This window comes from Merops nubicus, unplaced genomic scaffold, assembly GCF_000691845.1.
Source record: "Merops nubicus isolate BGI_N331 unplaced genomic scaffold, ASM69184v1 scaffold2163, whole genome shotgun sequence".
Classification (NCBI taxonomy): Eukaryota; Metazoa; Chordata; class Aves; order Coraciiformes; family Meropidae; genus Merops; species Merops nubicus.
The window spans coordinates 3,969-29,862 of record NW_008599359.1 but is presented as its reverse complement, the minus strand read 5'-3'; the positions used below and the strand labels follow the sequence as shown (position 1 = coordinate 29,862).

The 25,894-nt window shown below is 35.0% G+C and overlaps 1 protein-coding gene across 1 annotated transcript; it reads left to right on the top strand.

Annotated features, from left to right (window-relative positions):
* LOC103770082 (chromosome unknown open reading frame, human CXorf22) lies at positions 1-25,634 on the top strand (the record flags this gene model as incomplete). The annotated part of the gene is made up of 19 exons (XM_008937331.1): positions 1-152; positions 4,337-4,452; positions 6,319-6,457; positions 8,510-8,738; positions 9,400-9,560; positions 11,085-11,236; positions 11,819-12,054; positions 12,730-12,922; positions 14,881-15,094; positions 15,496-15,648; positions 16,605-16,794; positions 16,904-17,000; positions 18,828-19,044; positions 19,660-19,915; positions 20,976-21,095; positions 22,228-22,350; positions 23,509-23,640; positions 24,845-24,922; positions 25,490-25,634. Coding segments are annotated over 19 exons (3,103 nt in total), but the record flags the coding sequence as incomplete, so codon positions are not given.
* Positions 25,635-25,894: the final 260 nt, after the last annotated feature.

The following is a 25,894-nucleotide window of genomic DNA, read 5'->3' as shown; positions in this document are numbered from 1 at the left end:
TTTAAATTGATTGTGGAAAATCCAGAAAAACCTGTTGCATCTGGACTTCAGGTTACAGCTTTTGTGGAATATTATCCTGAGAGTGAAGAAAATCTTCAAGACAGACTACTTCTTTTAATAGAAGATGACATAGTTCATATCCCCCTGCTTGGGTATGATGGTCAAATGTTAATATGCTGCTTGTTACTATTTACACTTCAATCTTATGGAAAGTTTGCTAATGTCACTTATGGCTGTGTAAATCATCTGTCAGTTGCATTTAAAACAAATATTAAGTTTACTTACAAAAGCAAGGTTTTTTTTTTTTTTTTGTTTGTTTTCAGAACATCACACAGATAAGTTAATTGATGTCCCTCTAAGATCCTAGAGAGAGTCTGGGGTTTTGCTTTTCTTTTATTGTAAGTTGATTGTGATAATGTTGGTAATTTCTAATTTGAGTCAACATTACACAAATTAACATCTACTCTTAAAGTCTTCCCTCTTTATTGAAACACTTATATAAAATATTTTATAGTAGTTTTTCCTATTTGCAATACTGGATTATACTGAAACATATATTGCCTAAATCTATAGTGTGTGATTTAGAATAAAGGTCACACATTCAGGGATCTCTTTCGTTAATCCATGTGTGATTGACTGTCTGTGTGTATATGGATATATGTGTTGCATGTAACATATTGGTTGGAAAAAGTAAGCTTCTAAATATAGTTTATCAGACTTAGGCTGGGTGGTTATCTGAGGGTAAGGGGGAATTGTTCTGATGTACCTTTCCCTCCGTTGTTTATAAACAGGTGTTTAAATGACAAACTTCTGCTTACAGGTCCAGCTTTTAGAGGTCTAAATTAGGAAAGGTGAATGCCACAAATTATTGCAAATCATAGTTTTTCTGAAAATCTTAACATTACAAATTACAGGTACATACAGAAAAGAATTTCTATGGAGTTTATTCAATATATGAATTGTTTTTAGAATTGAAGCAATCCCACAAACATCTTGTGCTAGCCTGAAATGTGTAACATTTTGCCTTCAGATAAGCCATACTTACTCCTATATTTCATTTAACTCTTATGCCATGGTCTTTTCACTGATTTGCTTTTCCTTGTTTCGTTTTAAAAGTTGTGGGATTTTTTTTTTTTTAATGTTGTACTGCTGTTCATGTGTGACACATAGTTAAGTCTGATGGAGTTTTCAAGCTGCTGTAAATTTTGCCTCTTTTTTAGCAAAAGACTGTCTACTGTTGGAAGACTTGGAAATAACAATTTCAGGCATTTTTTTTCTGTGGCATTTGTAAACTCTTATTCTGTTAGAACATAGTATTAAACAATGCAAATATAGCTTTCTTTAATTAACTTCAGATAATTTAAATGGAAATCCCTAAATGCCTTTTTTTTTTTGTTGTTGTCTGAAGGATAGGGGTGACTTTTTGTAAGGTAATACAGAACTTAATAATTCAATATGATCATTTTACTATTAACAGCTGTCCCTAAATATGTTCTCCCAACATATATTTTCCTAGAAGAAAAATGTCATTAGGGAACACGTTAAATCTTCAAAATGTTTTTTATTTTACTTTTGAGTTACATTTAACTCAAAACGTTACTTATTTTACTTTTACTAGAAAATAATTTTTCTATTTTCTACTTCTTGTTTTTATGTTTAATTTTTAATTTTAAAAGTTTTTATTTTTAATGTTTTGAAAAATTTTATTCGGGTAGTGTTGTGGTGGTAAGACCGCTTAGGGCAATTATGCTTCTGGTGACTCCTTTATGGATAGGATTTGCACTAGGTTGATAAATATTTCAAATGTAGATAGGTGATATTCAGTTATTGCACTGAAGCTTCACTAAATACATAACATATATTTCTATACAAGTATCATTTAAAATGCATCATTAACCATTTTGAGAAAATAATGTGTGTTGTGTAACACTGGTTAAGAACCAGTAGTTGGAATTTTTTTTTAATAAAAATTACATTGTTCCTATGAAATGTCCACAAAATTATTCAGTGCAAGGGAAGAGCCTGAAAGGGAATATTTGCAATGTTCTGCTTTGGGGGACAGACAAGCGACAACATAGTCTTTTTTTTGTTTAAAATTATATTGTTTTTCAGCTTTTATTTATGTGTTGGTTATAGAGTGGTATGTACATATATCTATAATTCATCATGAATTTGTAGAAATTGTGAGTGTGTATGCATTGTCCGTAGTATTCTATTGAAAGATAAGTTCACTGGTAGTTTAGGAAGAAAGTGTGAAAAGATCTAACCTTTCAGGCAACAATTTGTGTGATTCCTTCAGTCACGCCTACTATTCATTTGAAGATAATCTTTAGTCTGGGATGATATCCACTGAGCGTGTAGGTAGTTTGTTTCCCCATACAGCATTAAACTGCAGTAACACTGCACTTATTTTTGTAACCATTTGTTTAGTAAAAGATGGTACCAAGAGAATTTTATTTGTGTTGTGCTTTAGTGACATTAATCCCACAGCTGTTTGGTTTACAAGTAAAATAGTTGTTATGTATTTGCCTGGCTCATGAGACTAGATCCAATGGTTAATCACATTGACTTGTGGCTCATGTATTTGATGTAAGTTTTGGAGACCAAACAACACTCTTAGTTTAATCTTTACAGCACTATGGATGTATAATGTGCTCAGTGATACAAGCGTAATTATTTAATTGTAGAAATATTTGATCACCATATAGAAAATACACTGTTTGTTTCAAACAAGCCAGTTGCAGTTGGAGTTTTGTTGTTTGTTTGTTTGTTTTTTTTCTGATTGTGGGCTTTTTTTCTTTTTAATGATTAACCCAAACTATTTTTTAAAAAAATGTAATAATTCAGAGTTTTGTTTTTTTTTTTTAAAGAAAATTAAGAAAACATTTGAAGTTAGTAATTTCTAGGGGTAAATGTCACCTTCATAAAAACCCTCAACCAAAACCAAATCAGGAGACCAAACTTACCCAACAAATTCCACCCTGTATTAAAAAACAAACCCCAAACTTTTTAACTTGACTGTCTCACTGTTTGCACAGGTCTGTAGATATCTACTAGAAAATCTCATTTCAGTTAGACTTTATACTTATTCCTGTCTACTTGGGAAGTTATATATTTGGCTCTTGAGAGAAGGGATACTTACGTTTCATTTTTCTAACAGAACTCTTAAAAGAATGTCTGAATACTTGGATTGTGATGTTTTTACAATCTTTTCAAGTGTGTTCTAATCTTGATAGCTGTTTAGCTGTTTTCTGATTTGTTCTTGTTTTTTTTTTTTTTTTTTAAATATTGTTTTGTTGAGGATTTTTTTTGCCCCATCCTACTGGTCTTTCAAAAATGTACTATTAATTTTTTAATGTTATAATGAATTATTAAAGAGAATTAAGACCAGTGTGCTAACAATCCCAATAAAAGTGTCTTTTGCTGAGTTGCTCCAGACCTCTCCCGCCACCCAGCTTCCCTTTTCTCCTCCTCCTCCATCTCCCTCATGCAGCACATTATATGGGCAGAGTCTTCCTAGTTTGTCCAAGGAGGTGTTTCTTTCTTCTCCTTTTGGTCTTCTGTACTTCCTGTAATGCAGATCATGAGAAGCAATTGTTCCTGCATGTTCCTGTATGTGGTTAAGAGGAGACAGACTGCTGTGCTGATGTAAAATTCCATTTGATATCAAGCACAGTTTCATGTGAGATCAGAGGTGTGACTGTATTAGAAATTGTGGCCTTTAAAATACGAGGTTCTTGAAGTGAGTATGATCATCTCATTATGGCTAAGCAGTACCCAATACAGTGATGTCATCGTGCTGGTTGATGTATTATTTAAGAATAAATCCTAGAAATAGCCCGTGTCATTATCTACTTCTGTCTGTTCTCATAAATATTGCTGAAGCCACATAAAGTATCTCTAAAACAAGAAGGTTGTAAATTGAAACTGGCATCAATGTTTTCTCACTGCTTTTAGTTCAGGCAACTGATAATGAAATAAGGTGAATATTAAATTTGGTCTTATTTTGTGATACAGTTAACTCAGGATAGTTTTATTTAAAGTTCTTTGTACTATAAGAAAGTATTTGAAATTAAATAGAAATGTATACATTCCATTTTCACTAATTGTTTAAAGTTACAGTAGTTAGCTATCTATCAAACTATTTATTTTAATGACTAGATCTTTATATGTACCCTGTGTACACTATGCTGCTGAAATAAGTTACATAAACATTGGTACAAGAACTAGGAGAAGATGAGACATCTCTTCTACTGGAGTGCATAATCAAATTTCTTTAAAAATGCAAAGGTATTTATAAGTCTTGGGAAAATATAACTATGTCTTTTCTCTGCAGATTAATTCCATGCTGTTATTGGGAAATTGAGTCAGAGATTAGCTTTGGTGCAGTGATTGCAAACAGTAAAATAATTAGTAAAGAGATTACTATTGCTAACCATGGATCATCTTCAGGTAAATATTTAGTATGTATTAAATTATACAAATTTTTTATTTTCTTGGGAAGTGTAATCTTATGCAAAGTAACACTTCTGTTGCCAAGTAGCAATTCACTTGAAGTGAATAAATGGCACACTGCTTCTGTAGGTGGTACTATGCTTCTGCTTAGGGAAGAAAAATGAATTTAGAACTTTGCCAAATTTTAGGAGCGTTTTACTTTTGAGTCCCTCCTGAAAGATGTAAAAATGACAGTTATTCATTGGTTTACTGTGCCCAACATAAATAGTAGCAAATCACATCTGCTCTTGCTTTGTGATTCTGTGATCTCAGTAGCTGTCTGTTACATAAAAAGGTACAAGCTCGTGGTACTTTCAGAGCTGAGGTTCTCTAGGATGGGATTTGAACCATCTTGATTACCAGAAGATAATGAGAGGTCTTTTGTCTTGCTGCTATAGCTTTTGAAATCATACAGCTTTCAAAACATGCTCATCTTTCAACTTCTGTGAAGGACCCTTCCAAGGAGTATATGAAACATGGGAAAATAGAGCATAAGAATGCTTATGTGATGCAAGTGCCCTATTTGACCGCCTTTTCCAGTAGAGAAAGCTGTAGACACCTTTCTTCAGAAGTGGGGTGGCATCTATGCTGTTTCACACAACAAAATTAAGGCAGTTAATGATTTTTGTCCCTCACTTGTACAGCTGTTTGCATAAGGCCAATGTTATGTGCCCTCTTGCTTCCTAGATTTCCATAAGAAATATTGTACCAAGAGAAAATACACGATTATAGAAACACAGAGGTGGGTTGCAATATTCAAAAAAACCCCAAAAAACAAACCCAAAAAAACCCAAACCACCAAAACTGATGTCAAATGGCTATCTCGTTAGAACAGAATTTTATTTTAGTCTTTCTAATTTGCATGATATGAATTTTCTCATGTTGTATAGGAACTGTTCCTAGTTATAAACTCTGGTGCATGAGGCATGCAGGCTGCATGATTGAGTTTTGCAGCATTGGACGCAGGCAAAATTAGAATGAAAGTGGTCGTTAGTGAAGAATGTATTGAGGGCAGACAAAGGAAGAGCTGCTGAATCTGTGTGTCTGTGGGCTCTGTAAACTGTAATACAGCAGGCTGTACCAACAGACAGCTCATGAACTCTGTCAGCAGGAAGTGCTGTGTGCTGGCCTGTGACTCGAGGACTGCATTTCACATGCCTTCCCATGCACAAAATGGGTCCTTTGTTCCTGCTTCTGATCTCATATCAGAGATTATCTATTGTCTGAGGTCAGATGGTACGTTTTTCCTACATTTGAAGAAATTTCTTGCTATCTGTGCTAACACTAATGATAACTAGTGCTGCCAGTTAAATATACATTTTTTTTCACATTTAAAAAAATATTTTGATAACCTAGAAATACTCGCTGTTCTCTTCTGCAATAAATTGTACTGTGTACATACCAAAAGCCTATTGTTACCTGTGATATGTGCTTAACTTTCTGGCTTTGGTAGTTGCCTAATGCTGTGGATAAAATAGCCCACAACTTAGAAAATGTTACTTACAGCTGCTTTATGATATAATCACTTTTGTTTGGAATGTGAATAATTTTTCTGTTACAATCACAACTTGCAAAGTGTCATTTGGCATGGGAGTGTACTACTTAAAGGAACCCTGGATATAATGATCTACTCTGTGTTAGAAATAGTTTTGAAAAATATTAACTCCATGTTTCCTGTTTCTGTAGGGAATTCTACTGCTTGTGAATATCTACATTATGTATTTTGTAATATCAAATGTGTAATAGAAGAATATAGCTATAGAATAATCTATAATCTATAAGCTTTGTGTTGTGTAACATTCTGTTCATTATTCTGTTTTTGAGGTATGTTTAAAATATCTTATGATGGTGTTGTCCTGCTTAACATAGAACCTACCAGTGGAGTGGTAAAGCCAAAATCTGTAAAGACTGTTAAAGTGGATATCTGCACAGATGTACCCAGGATCATCAAAGAAGTGATAAAGTGAGTGTATGATTGATGAAATCTAGCTCTGTAAATTACATTTTTGTCCTTTATTAATTCTAGTCTTTATTATGAATGACTAAAAAAAGTTAAGGTCTTAGGTGTCATTTGCTGTCTTCCACATTTATTTTTCTTAGATTAATTTGATGATTAAATTATCTTCTCAAAACAGGGATGCATAAATTGTGGACCTGACTGTTTGAAGACCTCTCCTAGGTTGCAATGGGATATGGGAATCGATTGCAGTCCATGTGGGAAGGCTGCACGTCTCTCAGTATACAGCTAACCAAGAGCTTTTGTATCTTTCACCTTTCTACACATCCTGTGTTCCTTACTTTTTTTAGCTTCTGTAATGTTGCTATTTTTATTTTGTCTCTGCACGTTTCAAGAGCCTCAGAAACATTATCATGTCCTTTGGTGTATCTTACTTTAAATGGAGGGAATGTATTTGCAATGACTAACTCTTCTGAGACTAGATTATTTTTAAATGCCGACCTTGTCTCTCTTCAAACGGTGAATATAGAGTCTTTAGGAAAGTGCCAGAATTTGGAAGTGGATACGAATCTGGAAAGTCCTTTTCAATCCTGTTTTCTTATAATAGTGAACTATTATATAACTATTATTATTAAATAGTTTTCTTTTTTCTACAGGAGGGGATGGTTCTTGTTTTCTTTCTAAGTTATTAAAATATGTGACTTAAAATTCAGTTCTTTCTGTTCTTCGTTTTTTGTAGCCTGTTGGAAAACGAAATGAAATGAAACGAGAAAATTTCTGTGAGAGTGACAAGGAAGACATGTTGGTTAAATGATTACTGTTGCCTGTAGTATAGTAGATAGTTTATCTATTAAACTGAAAAAAAAGATAACTACACAGAGCTCAGATTTAATCCTTCACCCATTTCCTGCCTTAAAACCTACAGAATTCTGTCAGTGAATTTGCCATTTCTTGGTAGTAATGGCTATATCCTTTCGACTAAATGAAATCTTAAATTTCCTTGTCAAGCCTTGCACAAATACATAAGTAAGTATGTATGTATATATGTATTAAATAATATCTATGTACTATGTATGTATTTAATCAAACATTAATATTAAAAGTCTTACAATAGGTCTTTGGCAGGAATTTGAGTTAGAGAAATAGTACAGTTTTGATGAAAACACCCCGGTTATTTTCATTTGCCTTGTCATCTAAGCAGGTTGCTTCTATTGGCAAGCAAAATTGTTTTCAGAGGAATCTACTCTTTTTTAGAGTTCTTTTCTGTCTTGGAGAATCCCATAATCATGCCTCAGAATTTACAAGAAGATATTTAGGGAGTTTGAGGTCCTCTCCCAGATCCCTTGTGCACATGTGACTATTCCAAACATAGAATTTTAAAATTATTTCAGCTAAGAGGTTATTCACTACGATAGTTGTTTCTATTAGAACAGTAAATTATATTACTAAATTTGGTTATGTTGTACTTTGTTCCAGTAGAATACTAATAACAAAGATTTGTACAATGTCTATACGGGCCTTTGGTGTTTTGTGGTATCATCAAGATCAAGCATTCAGGCAGGAGCAGCAGCAGTTCTTTCATGGGTATTCAGATAAAATTCTAGCTTCAGTAGCTCCAGTTGCCTAAGAGAAAATTAATAAGTATATGCCAAAATTGGTGTGTAGTTACAAAGATTCTCAGAAGTAAGAGCAGTGTATCATCTGTGGACGTCTCTGATTCTTTTGAGATGTCATTGCTATTGTTTCAAACATTAAAAAAGGGAAAAAACTCAAAAAGCTCCCCAAAACTCCACTATGTGTGATTCTTCCTGATTGGTAATATTCCTGTTAGGTATCACATGGACTTTCTTTTTCTCTCTCTCTCTCTCCCTCTCTCTGTCTCTCTCACTCTCCCTCCACTACCACCCTTCCCACCACCTCCTGCTTAGTTTATCTATGGACAGCCAGTGATTTAAGTGCTCTGATATGGTTCAGTTTTGCATAGGTTCTAATAAAAACCTTCATTATTTCTAACACTTTTCTACATTGTCTATTTCTGCTTGATACTCTTACTGACAGAGTGGAGTTGGAAGGTCATGACTGCGCTGAAGTATGCATCAAAGCTGTTGTGGTTGAACAAGTTCTTAAAGTTTTAGGAGTGCCTTGTGGAAATGTATTGGAATGCATTAAATTTGGACCAGTTTACTTTGGGTCTTCAAAGACTGAACAAATATCTTTATACAATGAAAGTCCCGAGTGTATGGATTGGGTAGCAATACTGGAAGACAATGCCGTTGGAGGAGAAATGGTAAGAAACTGTTCTGTTTTTTATTTAGTTGAAAACTTGCTTTCATTTCTGTGCTTGCTTTTTTTTGGTTTCTGAATATTCATCTAGCAGTGGTTACTGTGCCATATTACTGATCAGTGGGCTTTCTGAAACTTCAGTCCAACCAACACGTTTTTTGCTATAATTTAACCTTGGAATTAAGTTTTTCGGATATATCTGTTTCACTATGTAACATCTTAACCTTAACAATGTTGTGTGCTCCCTAGACGTAAGGTTTTGTTTTGTTTTGTCTTGTAGGATTTTAGAACCATCCTACTGTATTTCTTATCACTTAGTAAGAGTTATCAAAATATATTTTGGTACTCTAGGTTGTTAATCATCTGTGGTTTCACTTGTTTTTCTTGGGCAGTGAAATAATCTGTATGAGCTTTTTTTTTTTTGCCACCTTTAAAAAAGGGAATTCAAAACATTGAAATGAAATTGGTGTTAAAAAATCAGTTAATTAGCTCTATGATATGTACCTATGTCAGTGCTATTACTTTTGTAATGGCTTTCTACTTGTGAAAGATATGAAAATGTAAGGAAAATTTGTAAGGGAAAATAAAAAAAAATAAACCAACCAAAAACCAAACACAGAAGGGGAAGCAGACCAGGCTGAACTATTTCACATTTTATTTTTCAGGGGACAGATCTTCAAAGGAGTGCAGATGCTGTTTTACAAGACATAAGCCTCAAAAATAGAACAAGAGATGTTGATGTTTCCACCTTGATCTTGTGCATTCCAAATGAAGGAACCTTGCTACCTTATGAGAAGTCATTGGTTACATTGTGCTTTAGTCCAAAGTGAGTGAGTGGTCCAAATTGGACACAAACACACAAGCTCGTTGGTCTAATCTATTCTGTAAAAAGCTGCGTTAGAGAAAATAGTTTTCAGTTAATGTGTCTGCAGATTTTTTCTGAATTACTTCTTGTGTATTTATGTGTGTTTAAAAGAAATGGCTTGGGATGGTATTACAAATGAGAAAGCAAAGTCTGAAGGGATTATCTGGGAGATGTTTTGTAACATATTAAGGGTATGTATGAACCAAGAATTCATAGAATCATAGACTGGCTTAGGTTGGAAGGGACCCTCGGGATCATCTAATCCAACCTCCCTGCCATGGGCAGGGATGGCTCTCAACAAAACTAGGCTGCTCAAGGCCTCATCCAACCTGGCTTAGAACATCTCCAGGAAGGGAGCATCCACAACCTCTTTGGGCAACCTATTCCAGAGTCTTGCCACCCTCATATTGAAGAAGTTCTTCCTAAGTGCTAGTCTAAACCTACTGTCCTTCATTTCAAAACCATTTCCCCTTGTCCTGTCACTGTATGCTTTTGTGAAAAGTCCCTATCCAGACTTCCTGTAGGTTCCCTTCAGGTCTTGGAAGGCAGTTATAAGGTCCCCCTGGAGGCTTTTCTTCTCCAGGTTGAGCAATCCCAGTGCCCTCAGCCTATCCTCATCGCAGAGATGCTCCAGCCCCTGGATCATCTTTGTGGCCCTCCTCTGGACTCGTTCCAATGTATCTATGTCCCTTTTATTGTGGGGAGACCAAAACTGGATGCGGTATTTGAGGTGGCGTCTCACAGGAACAGAGTAAAGGGGGAGAATCACCTCTCTTGATCTGCTGAACACACCCCTCTTGGTGCATCCCAGGGTGTGGTTGGCCTTCCAGGCTGCACGAGCACACTGCCAGCTCCTGCTGAGCTTCTCGTATTGGTTAAGCTTGTTTTGTGAGAACAAGAATTTTATTAGACTTTGCCAAGGAAACTAATTGCAGCTCCCATTAAATATGTTGAACCTCTAAAGATTGTTCAGGGAGTTCTACAGTTACAAGCTAAGTGTCTCTTTAATGACTGCAGATTTATTTCATCAAGATACACTATATGTGCAGCATTGTGAAAAACTAGACATATTTAGAATAGAAATCAAAACATTTTGGAGAGCTTTCACTCCATAAAAAAAATGAAAAAGTAAATATGAAGGAACATTTTTTCTTCAGATAAGAAAAAGTGCTCTTGCCGTTTTCCCTTACTTAAATTCCAATTGTAAATGGTTACTATGTAAATGGTTATAAGAGTTCAGAAAACTGTTGTAGATGGGAAAAGATATCAAATGACTAGTATAATATGAGTACAGATATTTTTGAGCTTACATTTATTACTCTCCCATTTTCTGAAAGGAAATATAAAGGTCATTTCTTCAAGCTGTAACAAACAGCAAGGAAACCAGACTGGATGATGAAAAATAAACCTTGATATTTTAATTTTTTTTTTTTTGTGTGGGTTGGGATTTGGTGTTTTTTTTTTTTTTCTACATCTTGTAATTAGAGATTGTGACTGTTACAGGGAATTTAAAAGGGATTTTAAAGCAAATGACTCTTCACTGAGACAGGATTACGTGCTGTTCCTGCGATTTGAAGCTGTTGGTAATAACGACGGGTGTCTGCAGCCACCCCACGACAGTGCCACAGCAGTCACAAGTATGTTGTCAGAAACGTATAGTCACCATCAGAAAGGTAGATATGGGTGGTAAAACTGTATATCTTGGCTTTAAAAAAAAAAATCGTTCCTGTTCTTAGCAGTTTTATGGGAAACCTGTGTTTCTTTTATTTAACTTAGTATGAATAAATAACTTATCTTTAATGCTTTGCAACAAAACCTCTTTGAACAGGGAGTAGAAAGGAGGAGGCGATTATCTCATGAATAGAAATGCTGGTAGTAGGCACCTAGAACTCAGTTATAAATGTAAATACTTGGGGGACATGAAAAAAACCCAGCCATTTTTAAGTCACCAGCACTTTAGCAGTACCAGTTTTGTGCATTTTCAAGTGATTATTTTATTACCTTTAACTTTGTTAATGAGGGAATGCATTATCTAACATCCATAAGTAAGCATGCCTGTGTTGAGGTTTATAGAAAACTGTGTTCTAAACCATAGTGTATTATGATATTACTTTGGTTTTGCAACCATACAACTACAGTGTAACTTTTCTATTTGTAAGATAATAGGTGTGTGAGATTATTTTGTTTGTTTGTTTGCTTTTTGTTTGTCTCTAATGCAGTGTGTCAACCTCATCACGTGGAGTTAGCCTTGACAGGTTCTGGGCTTCCTGTCATGTTAACTTTTAATCCAGGACCAGTTATTAAGTTTACGGGCTGTTTCTTGGGTGAACAAACACAAGTTCTATGCACACTCAAAAATGAATCACAGTCCCTTCCAGTAACATTCAGCTTCCAGAAGACTGCTTACTTTAATATTTCTCCTGAAAAAGGAAAAATTAAAAAAAAATCTGCAAAGGTAACTACATCCTTCTCTTAGACTATGTAAATTACTTCAGTGGTCAGCCATGAAATTTCTTGAAAGTTAAAGAGAAAAATTTCATCTCGGTACCTGTGATGTTTAATATTAGCCTAATCTGTATATATTTTTTTCTCCTTATGTAGAGTCTGTTAATGCTCTTTCCTGTACTCTGGGAAGACACAAATGTTATTTTGAATTTGGAAAAAATAACTGCAGTACTAAAGAAACGTTACCCAGCTTTTTCCTAGGTTTAAATTTTTTATATTTTACTGACTTGATGAGATTGATTTATACTTAAACCTTTTCAGAATCCTTTTAATTCAGTAAATCACAAATACTTGAGTAAGATAACATTTCTTTCAATAGAAGAAACTTTGCTAAATTTAAATCAAATATAGAGTTACTGATAATTTCACAAACCTGTGACTCAGGGCACAAGAGAGAACAATTTGTCCCAGAAATGAACAAGTGAGACTGCGTACTGTTCTAATGTGTAGCAGTTCTGTATTTCCTTATATTGCTAATTTGTGTGGCATTTCTAAAAGTCCAGTCTTGAACACCCATCTTAGATGTAAGTGTGGATAGAAGTGACCCAATTAAAGAGAGAATTACACAAAACTTTTCTCTTTGCTTTTCTGCCTTCTATGTCTCATAATGACTTTTCTTTTCCAGGATGTGATACTTTCATTTTCTCCACATCGGATAGGAACACTTAAAGTGAAGCAAGTTGTTGATATTGTTGGTACAGTACTAGAGAAAAATAATTTACAGGTTTTGAAGAAAAAATCCTTTCACCAGATATATTTGAGCTTTATTGGTGTGTGCAAATCTGAACGAAAAAACATTCTATTCAAAATTAATCCTGGTAAGATGCTAAAAAGATAAGTGACAAGTGGTAATATGTTTTAAAAGTACATTTTTTACAGTTTGTAGTTTGTTTTTAAAAAGAATCTCTTTGGGAGTTGAGAGAGTGTACAACTGTATGACATATACCCATACAAGTATAAAACAATGCCTAAAATAATGGTGAACCACTCCCTCATATTTTAACAAAAATTGAACTATTAAAGCGTAAATTTTGATCATATAATTATTTAACTGCTTTAAATCAGAAAATAAAGGCTTCATGTTTGGCAGTGATTCCATTACACAGTGCTAATACATTTCAGTTGTAAGTAGAGAGATGGGTAAAGCACAGAAAGAAGTCAGGAAAGATAACAGGGTATTCTTAATTGATTGGAAGTTACTACTGCCAGATGAATTTGCCAGTTAATACAGCCTGCCACCTCTCCCATGTCCATTAACACTTCCCATCTCAATTAAGCTTATGCCAGCATAAAGAATCCTTCAAGATATGCAATAATTAGTCTCTAATTTGTTTTTCATGTCTCTAACGTATTCCATGAACAACCACGTCATGTTAGACGTGTAGATTTGACTGAGCCTGTCACCAGATTTTGAAACCAGTGATGGGAAGTGTAACTTTTTCTAGCATCAGATACGCTGTAGCATCTGCAGGTAGTACTTGTGCAACAGGGTTGTCTTTTTACAGAGGTGCTTCTGGGTGTAGATAAGGAGAGGAGCTTGAATGCTGCTTACTGACTGCTGCCAGTGTGAGACGTACTCACTAGTGAAAAACAGGAGGGTGATTCCCATTTATTTTAATGAGAGCATTCTGGGAAAGTAGAAAGAGGAGGTCATTTGAAAGTCAGGATAAAATGGTGTTCTTCTACAAGTATCAGAACGGTTGATAAGCCACTGGGTGTTCTTGCTACTTTCAGGAAGGTATTTCAAGTCTATGGCAATCAAGATTGATGAGAAACTAAAGTTTTGAAATCTCTGGGTACTGTTGAAATCCAGAATTCCTGCAGTTTTCCTGTTTCAAAAACACAAAATATGTTTCTGTGGACCAAAGATTTAATTCAGTATTCAAGTTTTGTCACCTTTTCTAAATGCTCTTTGTCTATTATCTGCAGATTTATAAAGAGATTATGAGGGATATCTCTACTCTGTAGGCTACTGATATCTTTGTTTTTCTTTTAAGCTTCATTTAATTGTGCAAGGAAAGTGAGTTTTTTCAGATCTTTATATAAATGGGTTATACGTCTTTCTGTTCTCTTCTCCCAGTCTCTGGGGATGAGTATGTGTACTCGTCTCTGGATTCAGTGGAGTGGGGAAGAGAGTGGAATGAAGACTCCCAGAAGGGAAGAGACTGGAATTCTTGCAAATTGTGCCTTCCAGGGCAGTGGAAGTTGCAGTCACTCCTATAATGTATGGGTTTATTTGTAGCCATTTTAAAGAAAGGCTAAAGTGGGTAAAACCAAAATGTTTAATATATCAATTTTTTTGCAAGTGAAGGAGGAAGGGGCAGTCGAAGAATGGATTTACTTATTTATTTATAGTACTGTTTTCAATGTGTATTTTTATGTAGGGGGCGGTGAGAAAACACATGGTCTAATTTATGTCCTATTTTTCTCCTTAATGTAGACATACTTTTCTAAAACTAGAGTGAAAAAGATCTGTGATCTATTTTTAGTTGTGATAGCTTGGGAGTTCTTTGCCAAAAATAATGCCTGTGTTTGCAGCCCTTAAGACAAGCTTTAGGACACTGTAGACAGTTTTGTGACAGGGACTGCTTTCGGTGTTTGGTCGTGTGCATGTGTAAGACCACATGTGTCTGAGGAGAACATAATGGGATGGGTGACTGATTGTTGTGCTGCTGGGTGGACTAGTATAAATCAATAAATGTATTTCTGATACTTTGAGTTTTGGTTAGAAAGTATCAGTATAATTGTATGTAACATGCTTTATTTGAATTTGAAGGTATAACACCAATGATTTCCAATGCAACTGGACAGTTTGTAGCTGATGGCACAGGAAGGTGCACTGACACAACACCTGTGGCAATGCTTAAATCAACCCAAACACAAATTCATACTCACCAGATGAACAGGAATTGTAAGGATGATGCACTTATAGCTTTTCCTAATGACCGTGCAGCAAGCATTAGACCTAGTGAATGGAATAAAAAGTACAGGTAAAAATTATGCAAGCATGATATTTAAAACAACACATTTTTATGTACTGTGTAGTAGATCAAGATTAGTTACTCAATCATATGACAGTTTACTGTAGGTTATTTTTGTTCCTCCAGGCTGAGAGTTCTTTAAAATTCATTTCATTCTACTTACCTTGAGCTTCTTGCACATATATTTCTTGAGTTGCTTTTCTTACGTGAAACTACAAATGTAGCTATTACAGTTTCAATATTTCATTTTTGTGGTTGCCTTCACAAAGTCAAATATTAATAATCAGTTGTGATAAAAAGAATGTTTGCCATGAAATATATATGTAGCAAAATCGATATGTTTGCATTCTAACAAAATCCAGAATAGTTTTACCCATGTAGTGAAACTACAGTTCTCTTTAATTATTTAGGACTATTTTCACAAAGACTGAGAGATACAGTTATATAGATCCAGAGTTTTCTTACACTGACTGTGAACGACTGTCGAAAGAAGCACATAAGGAATACTATGCAGACTACATCTCTAGTTTACGACAGCGTCGTTTACAGAAGGAAGCCTCTAGGTAAGACTTTTTTATAAGGAATAAATAAATAAATAAATAAGGGATAAATATGAAAAATGTGTATATATGTGCAGAGTTAATTGGTGACACCAATCGTATGTCTAAATTTGTCACACGCTGAAATGCTTGTGGGCTTGGGATCTTCATTTATAATGTATTCAAACCCCGTTTTATTCAAATGACTTAGACACTTAGAGATCATTTCCTGGGTAAAATGTAGGGACAGAGGCGTGGAACATGATATAAAACTTAAAATGAACTTAAAATATGATGTTAAGTTTTAAGAAGAGTTGATTGTGGTTAATAGGAAAAACAAAACATTCATTGTGTTGAATTATCTTTTCTTTTTATATAATAAATCGTTTTTCTTTCCAACTATTATGTCTAGCTCAACCAAGGTGATGGGTTCAGTATGTAAATTATTATATAATTTGTGGAATGAAGAAGATAAGATTAAAGGGTTGTATTGTCTTCTAGCCTTATCTTAGACTAAATTCTCACTTTGTGAATTTATGTATTTGATTGGTATGCTGTGGAAGTTAATTGCTCTGAAAATTAGGCTGTAAGTGGTCCAGTTCAGACATGTGCAATAAAGGAGACTTTGTAATCTTGACATATGCTAACTTTTAAGTGCTTGACTTTACACCTTAATAATTCTTTAAGAGTTATTTTAGACATGATATGATATTTTATATTTTGGTAGCCATAATGCTTGTAAGCTATTTAGCTAAGCGGTTGTCACTAATGTGCAACAGATGTTAATCCTTATCTAAACAATACAGTAAAAGCCTTTTCAAGGCTTTTTCTGTGTTTGAGGGTTTTCTTTTTTATAACAAAGTCGTCTACTGAAAGTGTTGTTACTTTTAAAAATCTTAAGTAGTTTAATGTGTAGCACATAGAATGCTCAAACTTCTAGATTTCCATTTTCTTTTTTTTTTTTTTCCCTTCCCATACAGGCAGTTTTATATTTATAATAATTTTGTGAACATAGGCCTTAAACCAGCTGAAGGGCTTATGTCACCGAAGATCTCAGTCACAGATTTTCACAAGGAGAATCAACAGTTCAAAATGCTTCCTTTAGATGAGAATTGCTTATTAACTCGTCGAAAATTGGCAGAAATTGGTTCTAAATCTTCAATCAAAGAAGTAAGTTAAATACTTGAGTGGTAAGGTAAGCCTAAAGTGTTTACCATATAAAAAAAGCATAAGAATTTTGATTCTGCTCTGTGAAGATTCTGTCTTCTGCTTACCACAGATTTGGAATGGGCTTAATGCTATCCCATCTTCTACCCAAGAGAAGGAAGATTGTAGTTTAACTTTGACATCTAAGCAGCTTCATCAAATACACATTGGTAAGTTTTTTAATTTGGTTACTAAATGCATGTAGTTGTTATAAAAGCACCTATTTATACTAACACAGTTTAACTTCATAATTGCTCAACTTAAATAAAAATAGCTTAATTTGATGGCAGCTTGATACCTACAGTAATGTTAAACTAAAGCTTTGTACACCTCAGGTAATACTGAGGTAGGGTTAGGGAAGAACATTTAAAATGAGAGCTCCCTTTAAAGACTGCTCATACTACAGCTCATTATGGAGAAATCAATACAGCATAGTGTGAGGGTTGCTCATACCCTTATGCCTTTTTACTAGAAAGTGTCTGGACCTGCATTAATATTGGCAAGCTTCATGGCAGTGTTCAGAATGTTTCTGGGAATTATTGGTAAATAGTGATACCCTAAAAATATAAAACTTCTTCAGGATCCCACTTCCAAATAACTTCAGTTGAATGCTCTGTGATGGGGAATAAAGCCTCCTAAAGTCTGTGAGGGACATCTGTTAAAAACACTTGGTAGTAAAACTCATCTGTTTTACAGTCAGTTTTTCTTCAGTAAAATTGTTTAGCAGCAAAATTAAAATTTACAATACTTTTGGAGTGGTTTATTTATTTATTTTCAATTAAGCCAGAACTTGGGTGGCATAGCTGTGTATACTGATACATTTGGGGAAAGGTAGAATAAAATAAACATATTAATACAACAATGGAGAGGGACCTTGGAGTCCTGGTGGACAACAAGTTGTCCATGGGACAGCAATGTGCCCTTGTGGCCAGGAAGGCCAATGGGATCCTGGGATGCATTAAGAAAAGTGTATGCAGCCAAACAAGGGAGGTCCTGCTGCCCCTCTACTCTGCCCTGGTGAGACCTCACCTGGAGTATTGTGTCCAGTTTTGGGCTCCCCATTTCAAGAGGGACAGAGATCTACTGGAGAGAGTCCAGCGAAGGGCTACGGGCATGACTGGGGGACTGGAACACCTGCCCTATGAGGAGAGGCTGAGAGACCTGGGGCTTTTTAGTCTGGAGAAGAGAAGACTGAGGGGGGATCTCATTAATGTGTATAAATATATGCGGGCTGGGTGTCAGGAAGGAAGGGGCAACCTCCTCTCACTTGTGCCCTGTGATAGGACACGGGGTAATGGTCACAAGCTGGAGCACAGGAAGTTCCACCTCAACATGAGGAAGAACTTCTTTACTGTAAGGGTTACAGAGCTCTGGAAGAGGCTCCCCAGGGAGGTTGTGGAGTCTCCTGCCTTGGAGACTTTTAAGACCCGTCTGGATGCATTCCTGTGTGACCTGCCCTAGACTAGATGGTCCTGCTCTGGCAGGGGGGGTGGGCTCGATCTCTTGAGGGCCCTTCCAACCCCTGACGTTCTGTGATTCTGTGGTTCTGTGGTTCTGTGACTCTGTGATTCTGTGTTTGATTAGTGCCATGAGCGCAAAAGATTGCAGACCAGCATGAAAACTGGTGATAGCAGTAAGTAACATAGTGAGCTAATTCTGTTACCATCAACTTACATTAAATCAAATGGACACAGCACAGGGAGCAAATCAACAGATAAGTATATAAACTCTCAGTGAAATGCTGATTGTCTAGCCATTTAAATATCTGATTAATAAAAAAAGTATTAATGATTATTGGTAATGCCTTTAGTAATTTGCACATTGCTTTTCCTATTTTAATAGCTGGCTAACACAGATAACTAAGAAATAAAAGTTGGTGCTGGCTTTTGAGTTGTACTATTGAAAACATTTTTTGGTCATAATGTTTTAGTAGCTATGCTTCCATATATTAATGCTTGCCCTTTAATGTTGAAGGTCTTATTTCTTATATATTTTAGGTCCTTCTACTATAGATTTTGGTGATGTTTGTGTGTATTCTACAACAGCCAGAAAACTGCATATCATCAATAAATTGTTAGTTCATGTATGGATACAAACTGAGATTGAAATTTATGAATTACAGCAGTCGGGCCCATTGTCTCAAGTGGTACCTCCTCTTACAAAGACTCATATTCCAATTGTATTTGAGACAAAGACTCTTGGCATGTTTAAAAGGTAAATCATCTTATATTTGTCTCAATTTACATATTTTCTTCACAGTAGTAGAATAAAAAAAGTCATGTGGGTGGTTTAAATTTAGTGTAATTATGATGTGTTAACAGTGTACACTCATTTATGGTGATATTGCAGTAATTAGTGTAGTTTATGTTGCAAAATTTTGCTACTATGTTTTTCTTAGTACATGAAATGTTTCTTTTTGTTGAAAATGTTTGATAGGGATTAAAAAGAGCCAATGAACTGCCCTGTCAAAAGCTGTTATAACCACAGGTGTATCAGGGGAAGAAAAAGTCTGCTATTACAGTATATTTGTATTTTATGGAAAATACTGTGCTCTTGCTAGCATAGTGTTACACTGCTACATCTATATTTAGATTTTTTTTTTTATGCAGCTCATGGATAACTGTGTAGGCAAACTTCTTTCTAGCCTTCTAGTATGGAGATGGGACTCTCACTTTGCTTTGTCATGTCAGTCTTAACTGTGTGTTCACACACACCTGTTTTGTAAAGTATTTTGTTGCTAATGATTATATTTAACCTAAATTTTATTCTGACTGCAACATAATATATAAATATGTTTCTCAATATTTTATGTATTTTTTTATGTTACAGATCTTTCACTTACACAATAAACAGCCAGCACCATGGGCATGTGCTGGTAGTTGCAAAAGCAGTGTCCACTGAACTTGAGCTGTCTACAAGGGAACTGATTTTAAATCCTGTTGCTGGCTACTTAGCAGAGACAGAATTTAGAGCAACGGTCAGGGTGTACAATCGCAGCAACCACCCTGCTGGGTTTACTTGGAAACCTGTAACTACAGCTCAAGGAAATGCATTTTCTATACAGCCAGCCAAAGGTACACTGCAAGTACAGTGTCTGTACGTGTGTCTTAAGTGTCAATGTTAAGACAGACAAACATACAGCTGATGCTATAAACTGGATTTTTTTTGGTTTGGGTCAATATCAGTGCATACCAAAAGTTGTATCAGTTCAGTGTTAATACCACAGCAGCACTCCCCGTATAAGCCCTGTATGCACTCCGGAGCGTGTACTCGGTCCACTTCATTGTTTCTATATGTAGCCAGCAGTGCATATTTAACCATTTTTCTCAGCAGAGATTGCTGATATTTCAAAAGTGAGGCAGCTATTTAATGGCAGTTAGCAATATCATACAGCTCAGCAGGATAGGAAATGTTCTACAACTGCTGCGTGAATGAAGCTGATAAGAAGGTGATGTAGGCAGTCTGAGTGACACAAATGGGACTCAATCTGGAATTAGTGTCCACTCCCATTATGGATCAATATTTGTTAGAAGTGTCTGAGACGTTAGCTTTTACCTTCTTTCCTTTGAAAGACAATGTTCTGCAGAACTATGTTTGAGCCCCATTATTAAAGAACTAACTGTGAACTGAACTGACATCACACAGTTCAAACAAGATTTGTCTGGGTCAAGAGCTTGGTGTGCTCAGATTCTTGAGAAAAGATATTTTGCTGATACTAGTTCAGTCTTAATTGCAAGCAAGAAAATGTGTATGGTCTTTCTCAAAGTTGTTGTTCTCCAAGAAAGAGCTGTGGTGTGTTGTTTGGTTTGTTTGTTTTTTTTTTTAAATTTTTAATTGATTTTTGTTTTTTAATGTTGACTATTTGAGTAATTTGTGGCTAAAAAATACCAGTGAACTTTGAGTGTATTTTACTGCAGGATACTAATAAACAGATTTTGCAATTGTCGTGAGAATTCAGAAACCAATTTTACTTAATTCTGCATAACTGTTCAACAAGTTTGAAATGTAGGCTTAGTCTTCAGTAATAAGAAGTCATTTCACTTTAATGTGCTTACATTATTGCTAATTATACAACGTAATTTGATAATTGTATATGTGTATGCTATAACATGTGACTTATGCACATTTATTTAGGCTTTGTGGAGGCCTATAGGGATCTGGAGTGTGAAGTTGTTTGGCACCCAGGGTTCAGCTCGCCGGAGGCAGGAGAATTCCACTTGTGTGTGCGGAAAGGAAACACAATTAAGCTGAAATGTTTTGCAAAGGTAACAATTCATACAGCAAGTTTAGAGAAGCAAACTGTGAGGGTTTTTTAAATAAGTAGTTTCTTAAATGTATTTATATTGTCACATACTCAAAAAATTATTTAATTTTATATGGCTTCTATTTGACATGTTTAGCAAAAGAATATTTCTCCAAAGACATGATGGAGCAGGCAAGACAAAGACAATTTGCCTTCTTTTTGCTCTCAAGGATATACTTCCTTTGGCACCACAACTTAGTGGCCCATATATATTAAGTGATAATTGTTCTTGGCTTGCTTAGTTTAGCTAAAGAAAGGTTAAGAGGTGGCATGATGGTTCTTTAGATATATATTAAAGGTATGGAAATCAAGGTGTGTGTGTGAAGGTACATTTCAGAGCTTCAGGGTAAACAACACGTTGTAATGTAATTTGGTATTGTTATTTGAACATTGTATTTGATAATTTGAAAAGCAATGTTCTGGATAGTCTTCTAAACAGTGAAATTCAGCTTAGATTAACTGTTTGTTATCTTGCATAACATGCCAGGGAGTGTGAAGGAGACAGACTATTTTTTTTCCCCACTGTATTCTACTGGCTGCATGCTCTAGGTCTTCCATTTTGTGAGCCAAGAAAACTTTTCCTTTCCTTTTGATGTGCCTGCTTTCTCTCTCTCTCTTTCTTTCTTTTTCCCAGTAGCCTTTCTTTTTTTCTTCCTTTTCTTTTGAAGCCTTGAAATTGCCATATGCAAACCAGTATGTAAGTAAATTAGAATGCTGGCATTTTACTGCTATTAAAATCTCTGATGTATCTTGTCCTGATCACACATTTAGGATTAGAATAAATCACAGAGCTTGTGCTGTTAAACTAAATTTAATTAAAATATTTTTATTTGTCTTGAGATTAGCTCAGACTTATCCCTGGTGTTGTGTATATTCACTTTGAATCTAGGTAAATTCAATATATTGAATAAATTTTGTCTTACATTTAAACTGCGTTTGCCTATTTGAATACTTCTAATTTATGTATTTCCACAAGTGTATTAGCTCATTATGTAATGAAAAGAAAATTAGGCTGATTTATTTATTTGTAGTTAGTAATATGCTTAGTTATTTAGTTTTTCTCTCTTTTTTTTTTTTTTTTTTTTTCTTAATAGCTTGGTACTACTAAAGTTCAGTTTGTGGAAAAAAGTATACCTTTCAGTCACAGTCCGGTGGGTTTACCTACATGCAAGAAAGCCATCCTTCAAAACATAGGCTACAATCATGCGTACTTCCAAGTAAGCTAACATTGTTTTTAGGCTGTTTAATTTCTTGGGGTGAGGAGGAAGAAGGGAGTCAATTTTATCTGATTTTATTGGATAATGTTACAGTTTTTTTTTTCTCAGTCATTAGATACACACCTACCTAAGTTTTTGTCTGATTTTCTGAAGAAACAAGATTTAACTTTATTCTCTCCACTGTTTTTTTTGGTTTGAGGGACAGATGGACTGACAGACAAGCGAAGGGGTAGTATTCTAAAACTTAGATCCTGGAAGTTACATGAGAACCAGTGGTAGGGGTAGGACCTTATACTGGATACCCTATGAAAAAAGCAGTTACAGATTGGATATTTTTATATTTTGAGAGACAGAGCAAACTAACTAGTCATCCCAGTCATCCTCTTCATACTGTCTGCCAGCCATTGCATGCACAGTCCCAGACCAGTCACAGCAAGTGCAGTTGCTTTGCTGGACTAACATCTGAGACAAAGACAGGCTGTATTATGGGTTGGATAAGAGATGAGATGGATGAAGACATAATACATGAATTAGTAGGAAACCTAACTTCATTAGTTCTGATTACAGAGTAATTTTCTGTGTTTATTTAGTGAAACAAGATAGTTTTCATTAAAATCCTTAGAATTTTCATTGTTGCATTATTACGGTACTAAGAAACTCAATTAATTTATTTTAATTTGTACCATATTTCTGTTTATCAACTGAGTGTTGTAATACCAAGTATTATTAGTATTATTACATAGTGCATTAGAAAAGAACAAATGCTATGATGTTGTTTCTAATTGTGGATAAATTGAATATTTACTCCTAGTATTATTACTGAACTTTACGGTCTTAGGATTCTGTCTTACTGTGAATGTCAAAAAACAAGTGATGAATTTATCTGTGACTGAAAAAAATGCTGTGTAGAATATTCTGGAGACTTGCTAGATAGCAAGTCTTAATTTTAATAATGCTTTATTTTGTTTACCTGTATTTTTGTACCAAACTTCTAAGTTCAAGTTAACATTATATATTATGAAGTTTCTCCTTGTAACAGTATAAAATCTTCATGATAGATAGATCTCTATTAAAAAAAAAAAAACAAAATGTCAAAACAGAACACCCCGCACGTCCTCCTATGTCAGTATTATCGATGATTCATGTTTGTGTTTGAAGGTTCTTGAACCAAACCCACTGCCTGGAATGATGATCACGCCTTCTGAAGGGGTGGTACCTGTGGGAGGCCATGCTGATCTCAAAATCTGTTTCACTCCAAATGCAAAAATGAATTTTGATGAAAGAGTAGAGGTATTCAATGCTGGAAGAACTTTGTCTTTCTAGTGTTATGTTATGTGGGGAGATGTATGTACATTTGAACATGTTTTGGATTTTATCTCCAGTGTTCTAGTGCTTTTTGGTTTTGGCGGGGGGGCGAAGGTTTCCTTCCAGCAGTTAATGGCTGCTATAACATATTCTGTTAATTTGTCTCAGACCTGTCCTGAAGAATCAAAACGGCCTCTCAGTTTGAGCCCATTCATATTATACCATTGGCAAGCTGTTGAAACTAATGTGTGATCATCTTCAGAAGATCATGTAGACATATCTGCAGCTTTTATGATCTATAGAGGAGCAGGATTGGAACACGGCAATGTCTTTAATTTCTTGACTTCTGTGGTCAGCTCGGAGGTGGATTTACTTATAGATTTTATTTGATAATAGGAATGCAATAAACATCTACTCCCATTTTATTTTCTGCATGTCTGCTCCCTGATTTTGTCCTTTGCCAGATGAATAAGTAGGGTGCTACCATGGGGCTCGTATTTGCTGCCTTTTCTGGCTCTAATCCTGGATTCTCCATCTTTTGTGGCTGCCTACATTTTGCTCACTAAATGTGCCATCCATTTCTTTTTTTCACTTTTAAAACACATTTAGCATTGCTCAAAACAATAGTAGCTACTTTGTTCTAGCACCTCTGTCAAGCAATGTGTGTTGTAGCATACTTTCCAATCCTCACAGCTGCTGACTAGATCTAACACATCCACTCAGTCTTCTCCTTTTGGAGAAAATAGTTTGTTCTACTGATATAGCCTCCTGCTACATTTTTTTTGTTTGCAGAAGAGTAGTCTTTCCTAAAACTGGGAATGTGTGTGTTTGTTTTTTTTTTTAATTGACAGCTATGACTTACCCAGATATGGTATGCCACAGAGGTATGATTAGTTTTTCTTTGAAGCCATATCTCACTGGAATCTCTATATATCTATGTTCTAGGAAATGAAGACATTTTGTTACTTCTTTATATTTCCATGACAAAGATGCATTATTTTATAAGAGCAAAGTTATTTTCATATTTTCATTACAAATTATGCTGAATATCTCTCTCCACTCTGTATATGTGGAGTAGATTGACTTTGGTTTTGTTTTTAACTTTTTTCCATGTAAATATGACAGATTTGGTGATATAGTTGTGCTACAATGACCTTGTCTACAATCACATTGTTGTCCGTTCACTTAGGTAGCAGTGCGAAATTCAGGAGTACTAGAGCTTAGGCTTTGTGGATTTGTGGAGATCCCTGAAATAAACATTGATGTGGTAAGTGTGAAGAAATTGTAGCAATTGGTAAGGTTGATAATGTTTTGTTCTATCTAAATGCCAAAGTGGCTCATCCCTACTTCATGGTTTTTTTGTTTTTTTCCTATACTAACTTCCTGAGAAACATATCAAAGAGAAGAACTTAGGAAAGGAAATTAAAAATTAAATGTGCATACAACAGTTGCACTAAATGATAGCTGGCAGCATTAGCTTTTGAACTTGACAATCTGGAAGAAGTTTGTTAAAAGAGAGGGAATTTCTTTAAGGTAGTTATAGGGAAAAAATCCAATAAGGGAAAAAGGAATCCACCGATCCATTTACTGAATGAGGAAAACTTTCCTGGTGGTGTAACTGGACTTAAGTATTTAATTCTCAACTGTTGATTTTTATGTTCTTGAAAGAGTTTTAAAGATAAGGGTTATCCAAGACAATTGATTAACCAAGACTGTTACTGTGTTTTAAATTGTGAATCTTTGGACGATTGAATTTTTCATGTTGTGTTCAATTATAAGCTTGACTTTACCATGCTTTGACCCATTTTTAATTTTTTTTCCTTTAAACTTACAGGAACTATTTGACTTTGGTGGTGTTTATGTTGGTTCTACAAAATCAATTCCATTTTTGCTGCAGAATAAAGGGCAAGCATGTACCAGAGTGGAGTTTGATTTTTCTAAGAATAAGGTTTTTGAATTAAATGCTAATGACCATTCAGGTATTTGCTTTTGCTCTGTTGTAACGTTCATGAAATAACAAATGAATAATGCTAAGAAAAAGTCCATCAAACTATTTCTGGTATATAAATTTTCTAATTTAAGAAAACCTGTGGCAATTATTTTAGAAGTGCTGCTCAATATAAATAAATTAAGAGGAAACATTTTAATTTGCCTGTAAAAGGATATTTTCAAAAAATAAACATTTGGATAATGTCAGGTTACCCATATATTGTTTTTCTTATTTTTTTTAGTCTAGTTA